This window comes from Bombina bombina, chromosome 1, assembly GCF_027579735.1.
Source record: "Bombina bombina isolate aBomBom1 chromosome 1, aBomBom1.pri, whole genome shotgun sequence".
NCBI classification, from domain to species: Eukaryota; Metazoa; Chordata; class Amphibia; order Anura; family Bombinatoridae; genus Bombina; species Bombina bombina.
The window spans coordinates 615,076,073-615,092,711 of NC_069499.1; the positions used below are offsets into that span (position 1 = coordinate 615,076,073).

General features: G+C 36.4%; 1 protein-coding gene across 1 annotated transcript in view; it reads left to right on the forward strand.

The window, feature by feature from the left end:
* The first annotated feature begins 3,735 nt into the window (after positions 1–3,735).
* The window catches only part of MSN (moesin), a 400,641-nt gene continuing 387,737 nt past the window's right edge, over positions 3,736–16,639 (forward strand). Inside the window, exon 1 of the mRNA XM_053699008.1 lies at positions 3,736–3,914. Within this exon, the coding sequence (XP_053554983.1) occupies positions 3,903–3,914 (12 nt within the window). The 5' untranslated portion in view covers positions 3,736–3,902. The remainder of the gene's footprint in view (positions 3,915–16,639) is intronic.

Here is a 16,639-nt window from a genome sequence, read left to right on the forward strand (position 1 = left end):
CCTCTGTACTTCACACTAAATTATAGACTAATTTTCTGAACTCTCTGTAGCTCTGCTGTTTTATTACTTTAAAATGCAGTGGTCCCCCCCCTTTGTGTGTGTGTGTCTCTCTCTCTATCTATCCATCTCTCTCCTTATGTGTTGTTCTCCCCCATGGTCTCTTTCTGTCTCTGCCTCTCTTCCTCCCCCTCTGACTCTCATCCCTTATGTAATGAAAGAATCTATAAGCATAATTTGCAGCATTAAAGTAAAATGTATGTTTTAAAAATATTTTAATGGGCATGGATTTCTAGATCTCATAATCAGAGCAAGCATTGTGTTATCTGGCAAGAGTTTCTGTTACAATCCTTTTAGACTAAAATCAGATGTTTACTAAGTTGACCAGTTTTCCAAGACACCATTTAAAGGGACATGAAACCCATATGAAACCCATATGCAAATTTAAATAACTTTCCAATTTACATCTAATATCTAATTTTCTTCATTATTTTGATGTCCTTTGTTGAAAATCATATCTAAATATGCTCAGTAGCTGCTGATTGGTGGCTGCACATAGATACCTCATGTGATTGGCTCACCCATGTGCATTGATATTTCTTCAACAAAGGATATCTAAAGAATGAAGGCGTATCCTGCCACTGCCACACCAGCCTCTGACGTCACTGCAAGTCACTGCTTGACAAAGACCCATACGGGTTGAAACGCGTAGAGGATTCACCCTGCTACTGAACAAAAACTGCTTTTCTGCTACTAAGTCTTTCTAACAGACGGAGACTGGAGGAGAATTTCTACCGCGTACTGTGTGAGTACTGAAGAGCGGTAACGGAATCGAAATTGGAGGTTTTCTAATACCTCTTAGTAGACTTGCGTAAGTCTGAACTACCTGGAGGTTCCGGCAACCAGGTGACGTAGGAATCTTGGAAACCGCCAGCTGCGGTCGGCTGTTTGTTTTGAGCAGAGCGGCTGAGACACAAAGTGGAGCCACGGTAGGAAGGCCGATAGCCTTAAGTCCCACAGGATAATAACGGAGATACCCATAGAAGAAAAGTATCTAAGTTTTACAGATTCACTTTTTGGCAAATCTGACACAGCGCCGGTGAGAAATACCGACGGCTGTTGGCACTTTGGACAATTTTATTGAAAAGAGACTATAACTTGGCTTTTAACCCTTCATCTTTTATAAACTTTTAAAAGGAATAGACATTTAATTTAAGTCATTTTTTAGAAGTGTATTACACTTCATGTTTTTGGTGTGATTTTCCAGCATCTATTTAGACTGTTTATATATTTATTTAGATATATTTCATTGTTTTAGGGAGTGTGTGAATGGTTGTATGAGCAACTATAGTTGGGAGTGATTGTATATTTTATCATTATGTTTTTGAGTATGACTATTATTTGATGATTAAGATCAGTCCATTAAATATTTTAATAAATTTAAGAATATATAACTACAGTACATTTGAAGTTATTCTCCAATATTCTATCTATTTTTAATAGAGATATTTCTTTAAACATATCTACTTAATCTCCCGCTTTATGCGCCCACTGTTTTATAATAATCTCCAGACACAAAATCTGAAAGTCGTACAGGGACAACTATACGGAGTACTTTACAAGCTGGGACGCTATGGAACCCTCAAAACATGCATCAGTAACCAAACGCCCCCACTGATTTTAATACATTAAAACAAATACTACCTTATTTACTGCACATAATTAAACTTTGCATTCTAAAATATTTGAGCACTGAACAAGCATACAATCACTGGAAAATAGGATTGTTGTATGTGGTTGTGCAAAAAAACTATTTTTGGTTGGGATGTCTGATAAGGCCTGCCAAAAATGTGCAGGTATGCAATTTTGCTTATGTATCCAACACTCACTTCACAACATTTTTACAATAAAAGCCTATAGAATTAGATTTGTAGAATACAATACAGTATTTTAACATTGTAAAGATTTAAAGGGACAGTCTAGTCCAAAACAAAATTTCATGATTCAGATAGGGCATGCAATTTTAAATAATTTTCAAATTTACATCTATCACCAATTTTGCTTTGTTCTCTTGGTATTCTTGTTGAAAGCTAAACTTAGGAGTTTCATATGCTAATTTCTATGCCCTTGAAGGCCGCCTCTCATCTCGGGGCATTATGACAGTTTTTCTCCACTAGATGGTGTTAGTTCATGTGTTTCATATAGATAACACTGTGCTCATGCACGTGGAGTTCCTAGGAGCCAGCACCTATTAGCTAAAATTCAAGTCTGTCAAAAGACTTGAAATAAGGTGGCAGTCTGCAGAGCCTTAGATACAAGATAATCACAGAGGTCAAAAGTGTATTAATAATAACTGTGTTGGTTATGCAAAACTAGGGAATGGGTAATAAAGGGATTATCTATCTTTTAAAACAATAAATATTCTGGTGTAGACTTTCCCTTTTAGTCGAATTTTCCATGCTTACAGAACAGTGAGATTACAAGCCTATTTCTACACTACAATGAAAGACACCCAAATCACACTAGCTACAAAACAACCGCCAAAACAGGTTGCTAGGCAACAACCACACTGTACACACTATTTCCATAAAGCTAAAAAAAATTGTGTGTCAGGAAACAAATAACCACATGCAATACCTCACTGAATCAGGCAAATGATTATAATGGTGTAACGACATGCAATACCGTTTTTAACAATTAACCTATCCCTGTCCTACGTAAAGTTAAATCAAGGCAATTTAATGACAACACACAGTTGACATAAAAGCAGAGTCCCGTAAAAGGACCAAAGCAGTAATACGAATCCACACAGAAAATAATCGCAATAAAACGCATAATCATTCTAACCAATTAAACAGTAAGAGCCTATGATGAGCCAATCAAGAACCAAGAACATGAGATTGACATAATAAGCCGCCAATCACGAGACAATGAGCTTCGTACGTGGTTAAAATGTTAAAAAAATTGGGTAAACTAAATAATTTAGAACGCAAAACTTAGATGATTCTACCGTGAAGTGTGTGTATGGACAATCGTTGTGATATTTCGGACACAGTAAGGAGTCTCACAGGTCTATGTTCCTGAAATACAATTCTCATGGGCATCCACTGATAACGTTTCCTAGCACTTTTTGCAGACGTATGCAATATGAGAAATGCTTCCTAACAAATCAGAATGTCACTGCTGTGCATTTTAAATTCACTCATTACTTTTTAATATGATGAGCTCTATATGGGTAATAGTTTGCGCAATTTCTTAACCGCCAAAACACTAGCTCATTTGTGCTTTATTAAAATGCACTCGCTTTTTTGTATATCATTAAATTCCGTTTCTATGTTCCATATGACACATTGTATACGCTTACATAGGTTTTGTGTTTGTTTTACAGCTCTGTTTGACGTGTACGCCCTCAGAATAAAATGCACACTTCATACTTCCATGGCTCCGTTTCCTTTTTTTTAAAGATTAGTTTAGTAATACTCTATCTGACGTTTTTGTTAGCAGCGCTTCGACAAATTTTGACACACACGTGTGCATTCCCAATGTTAACAATGTAACTGATATTTTCATCAATTTATTTCTTCACATCATCCTGATATATTCCCTCCACTTTGTTACTGCCTCATTCATCCCCTACCCTGAATGCCTCACAGACCAGCAAGAAAAAAGGGAGGGGCCGGGGGCTAGGGCAGCCAGGAGGAGTCAGTAGCCCACTTTGAGTGTAATGTCTTCACTTCCCTGGGTGTGGTTAGTACTGAGACTTTAGAGCTGTGTTCCGTTAGCAGTAGAGTTTTACAGCTACATACTCGCTCATTTGCTTTTCTGCTATCAATTCTGAAACCGGACTTGTATGGGAAGAAGCTGAAACCATCAAGGGACAAGTTACTGACAACATACAAGCCAGGATGCCAAAAACTGTGAGTTCCATTCTAAAACTTTCATGTAGCTCTCATCTTAGTCCCCCACACATCCCGTGCAAAGTTTCTCTCCCCTGAGTAATGCTGCTGACAACGTTTTATATTTATGAGGTCTGTTTTTTGTCGGTCCAAAATATTAACCAATAACATATTTCTAGATATAGTTATCGTGGCGTGGCTTCAAAGAATAATGGTTTACTCATGGCATTCATGTGCACTGATTATATTATTTATAAATTGCTTTTCAGAATAATTTATTTTACGTTCTACACTGACATAATTTTTAGACTCACTACAGAAAGATCTACTTCATATTACATTGTTGCCAGTTTTCTACATAGGTAATATTGCTGCTTCTTGTAGTGACACACCTGTTGGCCAACAGTTTTCTTTAAAGTTTAAAACAGTAGTTTTACTTCTGTATTCATTTCACTGCTGCAGTACACTTCAAAAAAGCTTTTTCTTGCATTGGGTTTGAGTACCTTGTATTTTATTGGTTAATTGGCACAAGTGAATGTTGCTAGGTTTTAGTAAAATTGCAATTCAAATATTGAGTTTGGCAGTGGAATGTTTCTAGCCAAATTGATCCTCAAAAAACATTCTAAAAGTAGCAAATATTTTCTTACATTTAGTGTAATCCCCCAATATGGCTTTCTATGTTTGAAAGACAGTTGGGCAAGTTATGTGGAGGTACCAGAGTGATTTCAAGATCAAATTAATTTCCTATCTAAAACCGTGTCCATAGGTTTTTTTTTCATCTTTGGTAGACGTGTGATCATCAGTCAGTGATTTAAAATGAAAGCTTTATACGTATAGAAAATGAAACCCAAGATGTGGGCCATGGAAATGAATAAGTATGACTTATTCGCTACAAATACATTTACCATTGTATATGTAACCAACATTATTGCTCTTCATTATTTTTTGTTATATTGCTATTACTAACCCAGCCCTCCTGTAAGATCAAACATTTTTCACTTTATGGGACATCCTATTCAGAAATTAGTCTTTTACCGGTAATAGGGGAATTTGTCATTTTCAAAATGACAGACAAGTATTTTAGATTTGAGTCTGTTTTTGTACTTGGCTTGTGGACATCTCTGGAAAGCTTGTAATAATATTAGAAACCATTAAACAGACTCTAAAATTTACAGATGTATATTTGTGAGCGTTTGGGGGAAGTGAGAAGGGTCACTGTTCTGTGTGGTGAAGGGAATGCAGTTTATAGTATGGGGTGCTTATATCTTTTCTTTTTTTGAAGGGGACTGCAGATATATATATATATATATATATATATATATATATATATATATATATATATATATATATATATATATAAATAAATAAATTTTTTTTTCATTTTTTTTTCCTTCTTCTAAAGGAAGTGTCATTGGGCGTGTATCAGCCAGGAAGTGTGTAGTATTAACCCTCTACTGCAAAATTGATGGGGCGTTCTGTCTCCTATATTTCACACTACCCTATTCACATGCAGCTCAGGATTTGACAACCCTGCAGTGTTTCTTAGCACATTTGGTGCAAGTCTTCAACTGATGCAGTATTTTTAGGATAGAAAAAAAGTTTCCTAAATAATTGCAAATGTTTTCAAGTCCAGTTACTTGGCTATGTTCCAGCCATCAAGAAGACTTTTGAACACCCACTAATATTCATGAGGCATTTTTGAATGAGCTTATTCTGCCAGAGTATTTGTCATACGTAATACATTAATATACAGTGAATATGGTGGGAGCTACTGGAAGGAGATGTTACTCTTTAGAGGGGGTGGTGGAGAGTTTGTGACCCTTTTTTTTTAAGTCCCCACAGTGGTATAAAGGTAAAGTTTCTACTCTTAGTTCTTTTAAATCTGTATTCCAGATAAAAACGTTTGTCATTTTCATATTTTTTTGTGGAAAGTGAATATTTTTAAACCACATATATTCTGCTTAAAAATTCAAGGTCAAAGGGACACAGGTATGGCGTGAAGAGATACAAGACAGCCAAGTGAATAAGACTAGAAAAAACATTTTTCATCATAATGTCATGTTTTAACATGAATGCTGCTAATGGAATATTGTGGTATGAAAGAAAAAAAAAACCATGACTATCAAATATAAAAATCCATACAAGCTGGCATCCAGAGGACAAGTGTTCGACTGTCAGCCAGAGATGAGCTACCTTATTTGGCACAATCCTGATAATACTCTAGTACACACTGAGAATGTTTCCTGTAGCAGTTGCAGATAATATGTGATGCCAAGGAACATTTTGACTTGAGGTTACAGCCAGTTCATTAATCCTTGTATGTATTCCTGCATAATGTACCCCATGTTATCGTGTCATTGTCTCAGTTAATAATCTTTACCATTGTTTGTTTGACATTGGAAAGCACTTACTATCTCTTGCCAGAAGTTGAAAGACCTTACTAAGCCAAAATGGAGTTACAACATAAAGCATTTACTAATAGGATGGTAATATCCATTAAAAGGACATGAAACACAATGTTTCTTTTGTGATTCAGATATACCATATCATTTTAAACAATTTTCCAATTTACTTCTATTTTCTAACTTGCTTTGTTTTATTGGTATCCTTTGTTGTAAATCATACCTAGGTTAGGTTCAGATGCAGCAAAGCATTGCTGGGCTGCTAATTGGTGGTTGAACATATGACTCGTCATTGGCTCTCCCAATGTGTTCAGCTAATCCCAGGTTGTGCATTGCTGTTCCTTTAACCCTTTCGTGTCAGGTTAAATTTGTCTACATCAGAACAAGGTTACGATGTAAACAAATTGAAATATCATGATCGTGCATGCGATCGCGAGAATTCAATGATGGGAACGGGTCAAGGGGGCAAGCCTACATCGCTAGGCATGCCCACCATGACCTGATCCCACGCAGTAAGCGCTGTTGGCTTCAGGACAGCCAAACGGCTAGGACGTTCCATGCCATCCTAACGGTGCTAAAGCCCAGCGCAGTTAGGACAGCATAACATCTTTTAAAGGTTAACAAAGGATACCAAGGAAAAGAAGTACATTTGATAACAGAAGTAAATAGAAAAGTTTAACATTTGTATGTTTTATCTTAGTCATGGAAAAAAAAGTTTTCATGTACCTTTAATAAAATGCTAGTATCCCTAATGCATTTGTTTGTACTCCTGTTTCAGCTCTGCTGGATCTTCTGTGCTATGTAATTATTCTAAAGCTCACCTTTTTTATAGCACAGAAATGCACACTTTCATTAAAGGTCAGATAAACAAAATAGTATAATAAAAAAATAATTCAAAAGTATTTCGGTTGAATGTCAAATGAGTAGCAGATTTTTTTTTTTATTTTTTTTTTCCTGACAATTAGTTGCATTTTCCTTCCCCCTGCATCATGTGACATCCATCAGCCAATCACAAAATGCATATACTTATTATCTGTTAACTCTTGCACATGCTCAGTAGGACGGGTTTTCAAAAAGTGCATATAAAAAGATTGTGCACATTTAGATATTATGAAAGTGAATTGGAAAGTTGTTTAAAGGGCCACTGTAAGTAAATATTTTCTATGCCTGTTACTAACTAACTACCCCAAATACACTTTTTATCAATAGCATTTCATTAACATATCTCTACCGTATATCAGAAATCTTGTCTGCAAATTTAATTGTTTTCCAAACCCACTCCGTGGGTATCCTTTGCTCTGTACCAATCCGTTTACAATACCTAGGTTTCAAAATGGCGCTTTAAACACAAAGTTATTGGTTTAAGTATTTTGAACATGCAGTGCTGAAAATAGTGGGCAGGATAACGTGACATCATCGGCAAATAAAAGATATAACTTTTAGAACGTTATGAAACTTCGTTTTGGAGAAAATATAGGTCAGTAGGTTTTAATTAATGTTTATTAACTTTAATATGTTAGTTGTTTAGCTTAAAAATTATAACAGAAAGTAATCCTTTAACCTTTTAAAGCCATTATGACGTTCTATTCCGTCATTATTAGACTGGGCTTTAAAGCCGTTATGACGGAATAGAACGTCATAACTAATGGCTGTCCTGAAGCCTTATGTCCAGTCAGGACTTGATCACGGTCTTGGGGGCATTCCTAGGGTTGTAGGGACGCCCCCCAGACGCGATCCAATAATTGAAATCTCGCGATCGTGTGGTTTCAATTTGTCTACATCGGAACAGTTGTTCCGATGTAGGCACTTTAGCCCAGACTCGAAAGGGTTAAAATTGAATGCTCTATCTGAATCGCAAAAGTTTTTTGACTCTATTGTTCCTTTTCCATATAAACTGTTACGAATCGGCACTGGAATTGATTTTGTGTTAGTCCACAAAGGCATTTGCTTACGATTTCAAGAATAACATTCTTGATTTTTAAGAATGATTGAACTTGAGATGTAAACATTATCCTTTAAAGTGAAAGTCAATCCAAGCGTTTTACAAACGCTAGGATTGACTATTGAAACAAATAAAGGGGACTTTTATTCATGAAGTATAAGATACTTAATGTAGAAAGCTCCTATATTTGTTTCAATCGATCGCCATTAGCTGCTACAGCAGCCCACAGCGAAAAATTTTTTTTTGCTAAGAGGTGACGTTTTCTTATACAGTACTTCATGAATGAAAGTCCCCTTTATTTGCTTCAATAGTCAATCCTAGTGTTTGTAAAACGCTAGGATTGACTTTCACTTTATTTTAAAATATTTTTTATTATAACAAAATCAACTTACATATCAGTATTACAGACAGTGGTTGAGAATGTCAAATCAGTGTTTTTCAGTTGTATTCAATTTACAAAGTAGAAATCCTGAGATGGTTTTTAACAAAATAAAAACAAGTTCTACATTATCTGCTGTGTGTTAAAAAATTTTTTAGAGAAGAAAGAGAGAGAAAAAAAAAAATGGGGAAAAAGGGAGAATCTCAAAATTGAGAAAAAAGAAGAAAGAAAGGGAGGGGAGAGGGGAAGAAATTGACTTTCACTTTAAAGGGACAGTTCACCCAATTTTTTTCCCAATGATCCATTTTACCTGCTGGAGTGTATTAAATTGTTTACAAGTAGCTCCTTTACTTCTATTTTGGTCTTTGAAATAGCTGATTTAGCTTGTGGTTTCCCAACCTATACTAAACGTTATGATACTGGAGTTTCAGCTATTGAATACCCTAAGTAAACACAGCCAGCAGAAGAAATTAAACTCGCAGTGGGGTGCAGGATAGTTAAAGGGACATAATACTCATATGCTAAATCACTTGAAACTGATGCAGTATAACTGTAAAAAGCTGACAGGAAAATATCACCTGAGCATCTCTATGTAAAAAAGGAAGATATTTTACCTCACAATCTCCTCAGCTCAGCAGAGTAAGTTCTGTGTAAAAAGTTATACTTCACCTGCTCCCAGCTGCAGGTAAAAATAAAAAAAAATGAAGAAATGAACAGCAGCCAATCAGCATCAGCAGTGCTGAGGTCATGAACTCTTACTGTGATCTCATGAGATTTGACTTAACTCTCATGAGATTTCATAGTAAGCTTCCTTTACCTGATTGATGAAATAATATGAGAGTTCACGATGCTCATCCCTTCAGATGTCCCAGGACAGACATACTAATATGCTGCTTAGAAATCCTTTACAATGGGAGGTGGCTAATGAGGAACTTTTGAGGTAAAATATCTTTCTTTTTTACATAGAGATGTTCAGGAGATATTTTCTAGTCAGCTTTTTACAGCTATACTGCATCACTTTCAAGTGTTTAAACATTTGGGTATTATGGCCCTTTAAGTAATAAAATGATAATTTTCCATTGTTCTCTCTATGTATTAAGCTTTGGTTTTACAGACAATATAAGATAAGGAAGCAAGTGTGTATACACAAAGTGATAACATAATGAGATCTAATATTACCTGAAGCTCAACCCATTGTAATAGGCTGTGGTTTAAAAGAACAAACCAGCTACTTCATATACACAATTAAACCTGGAAATGCAATTTCTCATACATTTTATACTCTGCAGCTGGTATAACAAGTCATTGAAAATACATTCATATAAAAACATTTTTACAGTGTACTGTCCATTTAATAACAGAACAACTTAGAGCAATATAGTTTTATTTACCAAGTCATTGCATGTGAAAATGATGCAGTTTCCTAATGTGATATATTGTCAGCATTGAGATACCTTTTTGATCTATTGTTGCCACTTCCTGTACTCTGAGCTATAGATGATCTAACCCTATAGTTTTGTTAGGAGTGTAACAATTGTTGTAAATTCAAGTCTTTGTTTATAAGTCTTCATATTTTGTGGCCAAAGATTAAACAGGAAGTATCTCTAGCTTATCTCCAGGCTTTGGCCACGTCTAGAGGCTACTTCCCTGCTGCAAATTGATGCTTCCTTCCCTTAGTGGAAGGGCGTGTTTTTAAAGGCCTTCATTTTTAGAAGGCTGAGTGGAACTTTGCTATGTCCTCTTATCATTATCAGCATATGTTATTTAAAACAATCAAAACAAAGTGAGTATGTATGTTTAGTCAGGGGAGAAAAGCTACTAGCCCAGAGAAAAGTTACTAGTCCACTGAAGGGCTGGACATTTCCACTAGTCCCAGGATGAGTAAGAAATTGCTTTCTTTTTTCTATTTAACATTGAGAGTAAGTTTTCACTCTGGGCTAGTAACTGTTCTCCCCTGATTAGCTAATGAAAAATATGTGAGCTTTGAAGATATACCATGGCACTGTGATTGTTTACATTTTAAACAGTCTTCTAGTAGATGTGTAGCTGGCTAGTCATACTTTAGAGTATTACCATTATAAGTATGCTGAAGCACAGGATGGAGTAAAGGTCACTAAAGACCTTCATTTTCAGGAAGAGGGATAAGACCAACTTTTATAATTTTAAAGTTAAAGGATATATTCAGGAGTGATTTACAAATGCTATATTACTCAGAAGAGAAAGCAGGTGACCACTCCCCCCTCCCTCTCTCTGTGTTTCATGGAAGCTAAATGCAGTAGCATTGTGTTTAAATAAATCAGTATTTTTTTTTTTTTTGGCCAAGTAATATGTTTCAAAGCTTTTAAATCAGGAAACTGAATCCATAATTACAAGCAACCTGGTAATGTAGGAAAATGACTTGTCTTTCATGAATATAAATGTACATTTATCTCCATTGAAATGACTGTGGGGTTAGAATTATTTTATATTGTGGATGCTTGTGTAACCTGGAGGTCTGCAAACTGCTGCGTCTCTCTTCTCCGTTTGGGACTGTGGATGATTACAGCGAAGCTGAGCTTTGTTTCAGCTTGAATGGAAGCATTTTTTTTTTTGGCTGGGACTCCTAAGCTTGTCAAGTTTGTACTTGACTGTTCAGCATGAAGTCAGTGCTGGAGTTTGGGAATCAGACAAGGAGTGGGCCTAATACCTCCCACTCTGCACTGAAAGGAGGGGGAAGCTGCAGCGTATAATGAAGGACAAGGGCCAAGCCTAGTACGGAAAATCTCCACAGGATGAGAAATTTGAAAGTTGCTAGACCAAAAATACAATCGCAAGAGACATATTTATGCAGGCACCAATCGGCAGCTAGGTCCCACTAGTGTAAGATATGTGCGTATTCATTTTCAAAACATGATACCAAGAAATCAAAGCACATTAGAAAATAGAAGTGATATTAAAATGACACGCTCTGATTGATGCACGTTTAATTTGGTCTTTCCTATCCCTTTAAAAGGATATCTTTTGACCAGTATTTTTTTACTATACATAATTCAATATTTTATATTAAAATCTCAAAGTGCTTATTTATATAGCAGTTACCTTTTTATTTTAAAATGACATTAAAGTCTTAGTAAAGAAGTCTGTTTCTGAAACAACATAGGTAATAAGTTTGGGCCTTGACATTGTTTTATGGGATATGAGACACAAAAATTAACTTTTGTGATTGACAGAGCATACTATTTTAACCCTTTAACGATCACAACGTACATCGCTGGTCGTTAAGGTTTTTCTTGGGTATAATAGCGCGAGTCCTGCTGCAGCAGCGTGACCACGCTATTGTACCCTCCCTCCTTCCTGCTGGCCACCGGATAAAATGTATTAACCCTTTGACAGGGTTAATTTGTCTACATAGGAACAACGTTCCAATGTAAACAAATTGAAATCCTGCGATCATGCACGTGATTGCGAGATTTCAATGATGGGATCGAGTCAGGGGGCGTCCCTGTGATGCTAGGCACGCCCTCCAGACCGCAATCACATCATCGGAAGCACAGTTGGCTTTAGGACAGCCAACGGTTATGACGTTCTGTTTTGTCATAACGGCACTAAAGCCCAGTGTAATTGACGGAATAGAACTGCATCATGGCGTTAAAAGGTTAACATTTACTGTCCCGTTAAGTATTAAAAAAACAAGGAAATTCCCAACTTAAACTGCCCCACCCTCAGTGCTTTGCATGACATAATCAGTGACATCACTGATTACATTACCCAAGACTAATGACATAACCCATCATAACGAACAGCCACCACAGCACACAATTTCTTTGTACATCGTGATGTTTTAAACAATATTGCACAATGTAATGTGAAATACATTGTAATACATTTTTTTCCACATTTTTCTTATGTGTAGGAAATTGTCATGAGTTATGTAACTACTGATGCCATTGATGTCATATGAGATCACTAGTGATGTCATTGATTTATAAAAAAAATAACTTTTCTCTGATCTGTAGGATGATGTCATGGGTTATGTCATTACTGATGCCATTTATTATGTCATAGGTGATGTCATTGATTATATTAAGAAAGAATGGGGCACATACAGGAACAGTTAGTGCTTTAACTTTGCAGCGTGCTCCACATTAGACTATTCTCTTCAAAGTTCTCTGACTGTATTGTGTAAGGTTTTTTTTTTTCTTTTGTTACAGTGCATCCAGAGCAAAGTGCTATTTGAAGTGAACAGTCAAATATGCAGTAGCACTGCAGAGCAGTAGTGCATTGATTGTTGACTGTCTCTCAGAATTTTTTTCAAACCCGCCCCCTAGCTTTCTAAGTATGCAAAGCTGTTTTTTCTGAATGTAAGACGTTTTTATGGGCAATGCACTTTTTTTTTTTTTTTTTTTTTTTTTTTTTTTTTTATGTCTACATTTCTATGTTAGACCAAGATCAACTACTGCACTTTATAATACAACTTTAAAAATTCCTTTATTTTCCAGTTGTCCAACACATTGCAATTGAACTGGTGCTTTAGTGCAACTGCCAAGTTTTAAAGTTGAATTTTATTTAAAAATATGTATGTATGTGTTTTTGTTTTTTTCTGTTTTATCCATTTACTCGTTTAAAAAAATAACAAGCTTCTCCCTCCTTAATTTGGTTATATTAATATGTGCTAGTGAAAACCCTGTTGTCAAACCTGATGTACAATAAAGCCATTTAAAGCAACAGGAAACAACATTTTCTTTCATTATTTGAATAGAACATAACATTTCTAACAACTTTCCAATTGTTATCCAATGCTGAAGGAACAGTATCACGCTACTGAGATCTAGCTGAACACATCTAGTTAGCCAATCACAAGAGACAAATGTGTGCAGGCACCAATCACCAGCCAGCTCCCACTAGTGTAGGGATATCAAGAGATCAAAGCATATTTTAAAATATAAGGGAATTTAAAAGTGTCATAAAATTACATGCACTCTATGAATCATGCAAGTTTAATTTTGAGTTTCGTATCCCTTTTAAATGACAAGAAAATGACTCATTAGTGGAGCTCATACTTGCAAACTGTTATACTCCCCCCCCCCCCTCTTCTTGAGAGAGGGGGGTCTGTGAGTAATATAGTTCCTGCCACGCCTTACATTCAGCTTCTTGTATCCCCCAGACTGCAGGATGTGACCATGACTGTATTTTTAAGGGGGGAAGCACATTTAAAGGTTTTTTTTTTTTTTCAATTTAAAAAAAGGCCTTTGTGTTCTCAAATAATTGGTTCATTTAGTAATTATATAGTAAGCCAGAGTTTGACAAATACCAGAAAATGAGCAGCTATGGCTTACATTTGTGGACTTTTCTACACATATGTAGGACCCTTGCCTGGCTCCTAGAAGAAATTGTGTAGTTTGCTCTTTTATTCATGTTAGCTCCTAATCTTAATGTAAATTTGTCATCCCCAACTAATAATAATGCTGGCAAGGAGTTTACGAATAAATAACTAGGCTTGATTTTGAAGGTGACCTGGCTTTGACAATGCCTTTACAAGCAATCACATATAGAAAGTGTAATTTTCTCATATCGTTAAACTTACTTAAAGGGACATGAAACCCATTTTTTTTCATGATTCAGACAGAACATGCAATTTTAAAAACTTTCCAATTTACTTCTATTATCTAATTTGTTTCATTATCTTGGAATCCTTTGTTGAATAGTATACCTATGTAAGTTAAGGGGCTGCTGCTTAGTGACTGCACATATATGCCTCATGTTGCTGGCTAACCTAAATGCATTGTGTTTCTTTAACTAATGATACAAAGAGAATGAAGCAATTGAGATAATAGAAATAAATTGGAAAGTTGTTGAGAATTGTATTCTCTATCTGAATCATGAAAGAAACATTTTGGGTTTCATGTCCCTTTAAGCGGTCGTCAAACACGTTTTTCTCTCACAATTCAGATAGAACATACAATTTAAAACCATTTTCCAATTTTCTTCTGTTATCAAATTTGCTTCATTCTGTTGAAGGAGCAGCAGTGCACTAGTGGGAGCTAGCTGAACACATCAGGTGAAATAATGACAAGATGCATATAGTGCAGCCACCAATGAACAGCTAGCTCCAAGTAGTGCATGGATGCTCCTGAGCCTGCATATGTATGCTTTTCAACATAGGATCCCAAGAGAATGAAGCAAATTGGAATATTGTTTAATATTGCACACTAGCATCTGAATCACAAGTGTCATTTTGACTTTACTGTCCTTATGTTGAAGAGAAAACCTAAGTAGTGTGCATTGAGTGTCTGGGGCACCATATAGCAAAATGGTTGCAAGGATATTTGTAACAATGTTATACATTGTTGCAAACACTGCTGCCATATAGTGGGCATAGTCAGGGTTGGCTCCAGAACGAATGAAATGGGGGGGGGCATTTTTTCCCCCCAAGGAGGCACGCATTTACAAAGCATGTATGAGAGTCAAAATAAGAGCAAAACCACATATTCTGCAGGAAAGTGTAGCTTCTGGCTGGCTTATCCCTACTATTAACATTTGGAGAATATGTGCTAAATCTCTAGGTAAAAGAATGAGGCCTAAATCCTATGCAATGCCCTAAAACAAAGCCATTAAACTGGAGACCCCCAGTGCAATAGCTCTTTAAAAACAATTCACCCCTTAACCACCATGATCCAAAACCCTTAAACTCATTCTCAAATCTCAATCATGTCCCCTAAACAGCCATTCACCCCAAACCCCCTATGCAATTAACTCCTTTGTGCAATAGTAGTGAGGATACTAGGTTTTCAGGTACTGGAAATTTTGTAGATTAGATTTAGCTATACCTGTTTCACAATAACGAATGGATATCAGGCTACTTAATACAACCTATGTACTGTGAACCTATAAGAATATGATTGTATCATATAAATATAAGTCTATAAATGGCTACCGGCTTCTATCGATGCCTCAAAAGTGCACCGTGATCTTAGACCCGGCCTAAGATCACAGTGCACTTTTGAGCCGTCGATATAAGTCTATAAATGGCTACCGGCTTCTATTTATATGATACAATCATATTCTTATCATGGTCTATAGTTTAAGAATATTAGTAACTCACGATAGGTAAAATTAATAGGATTAAAGTCCAAAAAGTCTCTAACTTCCAATTCCAAATAAGAGGATAAGACACAGAGCTCCTTTCAGATGCTTTATTTTATTTTCAGATCCCCAAGACTTATGCCGTTGGAAAGGTTAGGCGATTACCTTTCCAACGGTGGGTCTTGGGGGTTTGCAGCTGCTTAGATGCCTGATATACAGGCTTCTAAGCAGCATGCCCCCTTTCCCTATATTGCCCATTGTCTCTCTTTAAATAAAGTTGCGCAGTGACGTCATTACGCGTGACGTCACCACGCAAAACGGGAAGCCCCGGCGATGCCTGTCACTCTACAGGCACGATTGCCAGGGTGGGAGCCCCCAGATCTCCCTCAAGGTGGGAGAGTGCTAGCGACGGCTCTGAGCCGTCGTTGGCACCTGAGTGAGAAACTCTGCGACGGCTCAGAGCCATCATTAACACTCAAGGGGCATAAACCCAACATTTCCTTTCATCAGTCAGATAGATCATACAGTGTGTTGTTTTTAAAAAAAAAAAAAAAAAAAAAAACTTTTCAATTTACTTTTTACCTAATTTGCTTTGTTCTGTTGGTGTCCTTTGTTGAAAAGCATACCTAGGTAGGCTGACGTTTGGAACTAGCTACTTATTTGGTGGCTGCACAAATATACCTTTTTATCATTGGCTTACCATTGTGTTCAGCTAGCTCCCAGTACTGCTTTGCTGCTCCTTAAATAAAGGATGCAAAATTGATAATGGAAGTAAATTTGAAAAGCTGTTTCAGATAGGTCATACAATTTTAATCATAAAAGAAAAATTTGAGGTTTCATGTCCCTTTTTAATCAGGGGTTTAAATCTCATCTCATTGTTTCTGGGGGCCATTGGCCAAGTGTTCTTCTCGCATGGGGGTCACTTAAGCAAAGTGAGTGCTCTGGAACTGGATATACTAGA